This window comes from Silurus aristotelis, assembly GCF_946808225.1.
Source record: "Silurus aristotelis genome assembly, chromosome: 14".
NCBI lineage: Eukaryota > Metazoa > Chordata > Actinopteri > Siluriformes > Siluridae > Silurus > Silurus aristotelis.
The window spans coordinates 675,164-684,156 of NC_139587.1; the positions used below are offsets into that span (position 1 = coordinate 675,164).

Below are 8,993 nucleotides of genomic sequence, written 5' to 3' on the forward strand. Positions count from 1 at the left end.
CCTCATCACATCTCGCACTGCACCACGCTGTCTAAGATCCTCCAGCACTGCTCCACTGGTACCACCTTCTCTCAGAATGAGAGGTAAGTACACTTCAGGGCTCTTCTCTGTTCTGGCACCGAGGTGGTGGGATGAACTTCCCCTAGATGTCCATACAGCAGAGTCCCTGACTATCTTCAAGTGACGACTTCATCTTCCTGAAACACTTAAATTAGCACGTTCCAAGTTTGCTTTGTTTAAAAAAAAAAAAAAGAGTTGTAGTTCTGATTTATTTTAAGTAATCTTGTGTACCAGTGTAGATTTATTCATTGATGAGACTCAAAGCACTTTTGTACATCGCTCTGGACACAGACGTCTGCTAAATACCACTAACTTAAATGTAAATGGAAGAAGAAGAAGAAGAAAAAGAAGAAGAAGAAGAACTAGAAAAGGAGGAAGAAAAAGAAGTAGAGGAGGAAGAAGAAGAAGAAGAAGAAGGGGAAGAAGAAGAAGAGGAAGAAGAAGTAGAAGAGGAAGAAGAAGAAGAAGTAGAGGAGGAAGAAGAAGAAGAAGAGGAGGAAGAAGAAGAAGAAGAAGAAGAAGAGGAGGAAGAAGAAGAGGAAGAAGAAGAAGAAGTAGAGGAGGAAAAAGAAGAAGAAGAGGAAGAAGAAGAAGAAAAGAAGAGGAAGAAGAAGAAGTAGATGAGGAAAAAGAAGAAGAAGAGGAAGAAGAAGAAGAAGAGGAAGAAAGATAATATTTGTATATATTGCTTCTTGGTTGCGATACTGAATATCACCAGAAGGTGGCGATCACAAAACCCTAACGCATTGTAAAAAACGACGAAGAACACAAAGATCGACGTCGCGTGACCAAACACGGAAGTAAATAGCGATAGGGTTTCTATCTGTAAAAAACCTCCACAATAAATATGCATTTTTGCACAGTATAGTTTTTAATAATAAATTGTTTTATACAAATGTATTAGAAGTATTTCCGACATGTTGTGACGCGATTCATTTAAACATATTAGAGGGCTGCGTTCCAAACTGGAGACCGGTAGCGCGCTATTTCTTTTGTAACTATAGTAACCAGGGGTTGTGTACTATTTACACACACTATTTAGTAAAGTAGAGCTTATTTGGAACGCGACAGAATTGTGACTAATCGAAGCCTGGCTAAAGGCGGTCACGTGTCTGAGTCACGTGTCTGAGTCACGTGACAGAGGCGGGTTGTGAGGACACGATGGAGAAGTGCTGATGTTTATAACTCGGGTAGAGAAGTTCAGGATTTCCGCCATGATTCAAACACTTTTACACGCGTTTCTAGTTTCTTTCCTCGCCGCAGACGGAACGATTTTACCGCTGGTGATAAACACGTGGGGCTTCGAGAACGCAACCGTCACAGGTGAGTGGAGTCAAGTGGGAATAGTGTCCACGTGACTTTGGGTCACGTGGTCAGTCTTATTTATTTCAGGGGGAATATAACATGATGTCAGAAAGGAGCTGCAAGTCTCCAGATGACGTCACTTGCATATTGATTAGTGTGTGTGTATCTGTGTGTGTGTGTGTGTGTGTGTGTGTGTGTGTGTGTGTGTGTGTGTGTTGTGGTCAGCGTGGTATGCCCTGCAGGCAGGTGCGTCTCCTCTGGACGCCGTACAGAAAGGATGTAGTGTGTGTGAAGAGGAGCAGTGTGACGGCAGCGTGGGTTACGGTGGACATCCTGATGAAACAGGAGAAACCACACTGGATGCTCTCATCATGAACGGGTAAAGTGGGCGGGACATGAGGCATGACCATCCTGTCAATCACAGCCACACTAAAGCCACGCTTGTGCTCCTCAGTGATACGATGGAGGTGGGAGCAGTAGGAGATCTGAGGAGGGTGAAGAACGCAGTGGGCGTGGCCAGAGCCGTGATGGAACACACACAGCACACCTTTTTAGTGGGAGAATCAGGTGACGTGTTCTCCTGCTCATTCATACACACTACATATAGAACGTCGTGGAAGATTTCATGAAGCTCCAGATATAAATAGATGAAGAACAAACCCAGGTGAAAAGATCAGAACCAGAGGGGTTTTATAAATACAACTGGATTGAGGAAGGTGCAGAAGTGTGTGCATTATTTACACATCACACAGAATAGTGTTTCCTTCTCCGGATCAAACATCCCGTCCATTACAGATCCTTCTTTTCCTCCTGCAGCTTCAGCGTTTGCTCAGGACATGGGCTTCAAATCTGAAAGTTTGTCCACTAACGATTCGATGAAGACTTTTACACAGTGGCTGAGTCAGAAATGTCAACCCAACTACAGGAAGGTGAGCAAACCAAAGTGTACTAATCAGACAAGAGAATAATTGATGTAAAAATCAGGACTATTAAAAATATATTTACTTATAAAACCCCCAGAATGTTTTTCCGGATCCTTCAGGGACGTGTGGTCCGTACAAACCCCGAGCAGGAGTGAAGCCGAGGCAGAAGCGTGGATTCCTGAACCTCCGCTCCCACGACACCATCGGTACCGATATTATTAGAATTATCCTGATTTACTGCACATTAAAAACCTCACTCTGAATCGTTTTAAACTCTTTTGTTTCTCCTGGTTGGATGAGGTATGATTGTGATTGGACAAAGCGGTCAGCTGGCTGCTGCAACGTCTACCAACGGAGCGTCCTATAAAGTTCCAGGGTGAGAGAAAGAAAAGGAATTATTTGAGATGATTGGACTTTTGTTGAGATGTTTTTTTTTTTTTTTTAAACGTAGATATTTATTATTATTATTATTATTATTATTATTATTATTATTATGTATATGAAAGCCAATTTTCACTACATAAATAAAGTTAGCATAATTCTGGCTTCATTTCTCACAAAACCACAACTGTATTAATTGTGCTTCCACGTGTGTGTGTGTGTGTGTGTGTGTGTGTGTGTGTGTGTGTGTGTGTGTTTGTGTGTTTGTTTCTCCAGCCGTGTCGGAGATTCTCCAATAGCAGGAGCCGGAGCGTACGCAGACAGTTCAGTAGGGGGCGCTGCAGCGACAGGGGACGGTGACCTCATGATGCGTTTCCTGCCCAGGTGACTGATTATAAATCCAAATATTATATTATGTAATTGGCATAAATAAATAGATTTAAAACGGCTGATATTTTGCTATGTGTATAATATAAACGTGTGTAGACGGGAAGTTAAAGTTCAACATTGAAATGAAATGAAAACGAATGATAAATGTCAGGTGTCATGGCGGATGGAGAGTGAAGTGACCTGTAATGGTGTGATGGGTGACAGTTTTTTAGCGGTGGAGTTGATGAGGTCAGGAGCCGAGCCCACCGCCGCCTGTCAAAACGCCATCTACAGGATCAAGAAGCATTACCCAGAAGCCTTTGGGGCAATCATCTGTGCCAACAACACGGGTGGATTCGGTGAGTTTTAAAGCTGTGCTGCTTTTTTTTTTTTTTAAATGATATTTTCACATACACTGTATGGCCAAAAGTATTGGGACACCTCTCTTCTTTACCATATGTTGTGTGTTTTCCCCCCAAACTGTTACACAAACTCAGAGGACAATTGTGTACAATGTCTTTGGTGCTGTAGCGTGAAATGTAGCACAAATCTCTACACTAAAAAAAAGAGTGGAACATCTTCCCAGAAGAGTGGAGCATGTTATAAGAGTCAATGTGGAATGCGAAGATCAAAAAGAAGCACACGCCAATCTTATGGTCAGGTGTCCACAAACTTTTGGCCTTTGAGTGTATATATATAAAAATATAATATAATAAATAATATAATAAATATATATATTGACTATTATATATTTTTATATAATGATAAAATTATTTGGGGGAAAAAATATTACATGAGTAAATTTAGTCTCCTCACCTGTTTAATTCTATAAAAAAAAATATTATGTAATTAAATAAACATATTTATACTTTTATATTATAACTTCTTATATATTCTATACTTTTTTTACTTTTTCTAAATCAAAATTAATTTAATAAATACATTTAATTTAATTGAAAACTTGGTGTTTTTCTGGTGTTATTTATAAATAAACTCGAAACTAAAACCATTAATTAATTAATTAAATACAAACCCGATTCCAAAAAAGTTGGGACTCTGTACAAATTGTAAATAAAAAAGGAATGCAATAATTTACAAATCTCATAAACTTATATTTTATTCACAATAGAATATAGATAAAATATCAAGTGTTGAAAGTGAGACATTTTGAAATGTCCTGCCAAATATTGTCTCATTTTGGATTTCATGAGAGCTACACATTCCAAAAAAGTTGAGACAGGCAGCAATAAGAGGCTGAAAAAGTTAAATGTACATATAAGGAACAGCTGGAGGATCAATTTGCAGCTTATTAGATCAACTGGCAACATGATTGGGTATAAAAAGAGCCTCTCAGAGTGGCAGTGTCTCTCAGAAGTCAAGATGGGCAGAGGATCACCAGTTCCCCCAATGCTGTGGTGAGAAATAGTGGAGCAACATCAGAAAGGAGTTTCTCAGAGAAAACTGCAAAGAGTTTTTAGTTCTCATCATCTACAGTGCATCATATCATCCAAAGAGTCAGAGGATCTGGAACGATCTCTGTGTGTAAGGGTGAAGGCCGGAAAACCATACTGGATGCTCGTGATCTTCGGGCCCTTAGACGCCACTGCATCACATACAGGAATGCTGCTGTAATGGAAATCACAACATGGGCTCAGGAAAACTTCCAGAAAACATTGTTGGTGAACACAATCCACCGTGTCATTCGCCATCGCCGACTAAAACTCTATAGGTCAAAAAAGAAGCCGTATCTAAACATGATCCAGAAGCTCAGGTGTTTTCTCTGGGCCACGGCTCATTTCAAATGCACTGTGGCAAAGTGGAAAACTGTTCTGTGGTCAGATGAATCAAAATCTGAAGTTCTTTTTGGAAAACTGGGACGCCATGTCATCCGGACTAAAGAGGATAAGGACAACCCAAGTTGTTCTCAGCGCTCAGTTCTGCATCTCTGATGGTATGGGGTTGCATGAGTGCGTGTGGCATGGGCATCTTACACATCTGGAAAGGCAGCATCAATACTGAAAGGTAAATCCAAGTTCTAGAACAACATGTGCTCCCATCCAGACGTCGTCTCTTTCAGGGAAGATCTTGCATTTTCCAACATGACAATGGCGGACCACATACTGCATCAATTACAACATCATGCTGTGTAGAAGAAGAATCCGGGTACTGAAATGTCCACCTGCAGTCCAGATCTTTCACCCAGAGAAAACATTTGGTGCATCATAAAGAGGAAGATGCGATAAAGAAGACCTGAGACAGTTGAGCAACTAGAAGCCTGTTTTAGACAAGAATGGGAGAACATTCCTATTCCTACACTTGAGCAGCTTGTCTCCTGAGTCCCCAGACGTTTACAGACTGTTATAAAGAGAAGAGAGGACGACACACAGTGGAGACACGGCCTTGTCCCAACTTTTTTCAGATGAGTTGATGACATGAGATTTAAAAGCAACTTATTTTTCTTTAAAAAATGAGACATTTTCTCAGTTTAAACATGTGAGATGTCGTCTATGTTGTATTCTGTATAAAATATTGAAATGTAAAACTTCCACATCATTCATTCTGTTTTTATTCACAATTTGTTCAGTGTCCCAACTTTTTTGGAATCGGGTTTGTATAATTTCAATTATGTAAGTAATTTTTTTGTTTTTTTTATGAATATCTATATAGTGTATTTGATTGTTCCAGTTTATACTGTTTATTTAATGTGTGTGTGTGTGTGTGTGTGTGTGTGTGTGTGTGTGTGTTTTGAAGGTGCAGCGTGTAATAAAATCTCCGGCTTCACACAGTTTCCCTTCACCGTGTTTAATCCACAGAGCAACAAAGCACAAGTACACAAAGTCGACTGTGTTTAACACTGATTTTACACACACACACACACACACACAATTACAAATTGTTAATATTTTTTCAGGAATATAAATGTAAAAATGTCTTTCAGAAATTTGGGGAAATTTCAGTGATTTTTCTAAACAAAGAGAAACATTTTATGAATGAAGTTAAAATAAGTTGAATTTATTAGATTGTTTATCATTTTGAACAGAAGAAAGCAGCTCCACAGCTCCGGGGTTTCTTTTCCAAATTTGTGCTCTTGTGTATGTAAATAATCAGTGTGTGAGGTCATGTGACGTGAACAGCTGATTGGTTCCTGAAGAACGTTACTCCGCCCACTGGAAGAACTCGCACTGTTTCCCGGGTTTCAGAGGACAGACGTAAAAGCGGCGTCCGTTATTCGGCCCCAGTTTCAGGACGGTTCTCATTAGGGTGCGTTTCACGTGATGACACGTGGGGAAGTGCAGATCAGCCCACTGATACCACACGGGATAAAAACGTCCATTAAAAACTCAAAAATGATTTTAGACAAATAAAAATTCTTTATATATTTTTTGTACCTGAAAGAAGTTACACTGTGCTCCCTGGGGAAGAGCGCAGGTGTAGAAGTGTCTGCCTTTGTTCTCTCCCTCTTTAGTGACGACTCGGAGGACACTGGGGCGGAGGTGTGTGGTGCAGCAAGGCATTGTGGGTAGTGATGTGGTGTCACTGCTGAAATAAAAGCAGGTCTGTTTTAAAAATGAAGAGAAAACAGAGAGTAGTGCACTCTACAGGGGATTTAAACACATCTGGTCACCTTGAAGCAGACTGGATTTGATCTCCTCCTGTCAGATGTTTGCTCTCAGTCTTCCTCCTCTTGCTGGGAATGCTGGGAAATCCAGGAGAGGGTCGTTTGGAGATGAGAGCTCCTGTGGGCTGTGTTCCAATCCCAGCAGTGTTGGAGTCACCCCCTGGCCCTGCACTGCTCCTGCGGTTGGTAGTGAGACTCGGAGGTGTGGAGGGGGCGGGGCTAAGGTCAGACAGAACGAGGGTGGTGTTCCCGAACGCTGCTCTGCGTTGGAGCTTCACCTCCTGCTGCGGTTTGGAAAAAGTGTTATGAGGGAAACGGATAAGTGCAGTGAAGAAGGGATCCTTTACGGCCACATCTGTATGACCTGCAGAGAGAGAGAGAGAGAGAGAGAGAGAGAGAGACTTCAGTCTGTGTTGGAATGTTACAAGGGGGCGGGAACTGAGATCTGATTGGTTACAGAGACAATTGAAAGGGAACTGATATCTGATTGGTTACATTAAGGGTTGAGGGTTTGTGGGTATTTTTCGTCTGGATTGTTCAGAGACTCACCCGGAGGTCGAGGACTCATGCACGCTTCACAGAACTTGACAATTGGTCGGTTTATGAGCGTGCAAAGGTCACATGACCACTCTTCTTCCTCTTTTGTGGCGACCTGGTCGACGTCCTGTACGGATTTCTGACTCGTCCACCGTGGCAAAGTGTTCAGAGGAGGGAGTTTACTGTAACACCACAAAGCATCACGTGAGCATCACGTGTGTGTGTGTGCGTGTTTAAAGCTCTTGAGCAATCAGGAGGCATCAAGAGTCTCACCTGATGTCGATTTCAGATGGATCTTCAGTCTGGCAGCGTGAGCAGAAGTATGTCATCCTGTTATCGCTCCCTAACCGACACGTGGTGACGGCACATCTGCATTGACCACAGCTGGAGCGCTTATACACCTTACAGTGCTTACTGAGCGCCGCGCCCCTTTTACGACACTGACGGAGAAGAAAAGCGTTTAAAGATCTGCATCAGAAACTCTACAAGTGTTAACGTCACAAAATCCTGAGTCGCTGCTGCAGTGTTCAATTATTTACAGATCACAGTGTGATATTTAACGCTTCAATCAGGCAGGAAATGACATCACCTGATAAAAGAGAAGTGAGAATTCCTGAGTCATTTTCACCAGGTGCTGGACGAGTTCCACCTTCAGCTGATTCACCTGCACACACACACACCATTTTCTCACGTTAATCACGCACATTATCAATTATAAACACATGTAATCCTTTAATAACTGGATTTATTATTATTATTATTACAGGTCGACTGATTTATCTGTTTTCTGATTAATTGGCACCGATATTTAAATGCTGGACCTATTGACAAAAATCTATATCGATAGTTTTTCCAGGTTGCTGGAACAGCTGAAGGTTCACACACAGTGATACTGATACCACGTGCTGTTTGTTCGTGGCTTTAATTTATTTTGGATGGATGGAACTGGTTTTATTTATTTGGATTATTACTGTTCGTTTCAGTTTAAACTTTTATTTTCTTCAGTAATAATTAATATAATTCACATTTATATCCTTTAACATATTTTCATGATTCAGTACCGGTTTTTATTTTTGTAATAAAGATCAGTACTATTTTACAGTATAGTATTTATTTATTTCTATCCACTATCTAAACGTTACTCGCTTATCAGCAGGTTGGATGAAACCTGCTCTCAGTATCAGTCGACCTCTAATTATTATTTATTAATTTATTATTATTTTCAAACCCTGACTGCAGGATTCAGAGCAGTGAGGAAAAGTGCTTCGTTCTTGATGATGTTCCCGACACCAGGTAGAACCGACTGATCCAGCAGAACGTCACACACACTTCGGCTGCTCTCTCTACACACCGCCTCCACCACAGCACACACACTGAAGCTGGGAGAGCACACGTCTAGACGTGCCATGAGACACACCTTTTTACTGCAGTCCTCTGAGAATCTACACACACACATTCTGAGGATCAGCAGGTGAACAGCTGACTCTGTTAGTTCTCAGTTATAAAGAGGAAGTACCGGATCTCAGCAGTGGTGCTGAAGAACATCAGCGTGTCTTCAGTCAGCGAGATGATGATAGATGGTGGATTTCCTCTGCTGTCTCTACTCTCCGTTGCATTTATACGCATCGATCCGTCCATCCCGAAGTGCAGTCTGACACGGACACGTCAGATACACACGAGCCAGGAGAAGAGAGTAAATAAAGTTCTTCAATCTGATTGGTCAGAAGGTCTGAATGACTGATATATAATATGTTTATCAGGATGTTCCCTCTGATACGTTATGGTTGCTACAGTAACGG

At 41.3% G+C, this 8,993-nt stretch overlaps 2 protein-coding genes across 4 annotated transcripts in view; one reads left to right on the forward strand and one right to left on the reverse strand.

The window, feature by feature from the left end:
• Positions 1-825: 825 nt before the first annotated feature.
• aga (aspartylglucosaminidase) overlaps positions 826-8,993 on the forward strand; it is a 65,264-nt gene continuing 57,096 nt past the window's right edge. Inside the window, exons 1-10 of one of the 2 annotated variants that reach the window (XM_083559824.1) lie at positions 826-1,106; positions 1,216-1,383; positions 1,591-1,744; positions 1,820-1,932; positions 2,182-2,294; positions 2,386-2,494; positions 2,589-2,664; positions 2,946-3,053; positions 3,264-3,397; positions 5,790-5,905. In XM_083559824.1, the coding sequence (XP_083415950.1) occupies positions 1,236-1,383; positions 1,591-1,744; positions 1,820-1,932; positions 2,182-2,294; positions 2,386-2,494; positions 2,589-2,664; positions 2,946-3,053; positions 3,264-3,397; positions 5,790-5,890 (1,056 nt within the window). In that variant the 5' untranslated portion in view covers positions 826-1,106; positions 1,216-1,235 and the 3' untranslated portion in view covers positions 5,891-5,905. Of the gene's footprint in view, positions 1,107-1,181; positions 1,384-1,590; positions 1,745-1,819; positions 1,933-2,181; positions 2,295-2,385; positions 2,495-2,588; positions 2,665-2,945; positions 3,054-3,263; positions 3,398-5,789; positions 5,906-8,993 lie in introns of those variants that run through there. The other variant, XM_083559823.1, reaches the window with a different exon arrangement.
• On the reverse strand, positions 5,825-8,987 carry neil3 (nei-like DNA glycosylase 3). 2 transcript variants are annotated; one of them, XM_083559808.1, is made up of 8 exons: positions 8,711-8,987; positions 8,423-8,636; positions 7,784-7,858; positions 7,468-7,634; positions 7,207-7,376; positions 6,664-7,021; positions 6,428-6,575; positions 5,825-6,343 (listed from the first exon to the last, which is right to left on the reverse strand). In XM_083559808.1, exons 1-8 carry the CDS (start codon positions 8,830-8,832, stop codon positions 6,194-6,196), a joined length of 1,404 nt encoding a protein of 467 aa, XP_083415934.1. In that variant the 5' UTR covers positions 8,833-8,987; the 3' UTR covers positions 5,825-6,193. The 2 variants fall into 2 exon arrangements, with proteins under 2 accessions (XP_083415934.1, XP_083415933.1); XM_083559807.1 differs by having other exon boundaries at positions 6,428-6,578; positions 8,711-8,986.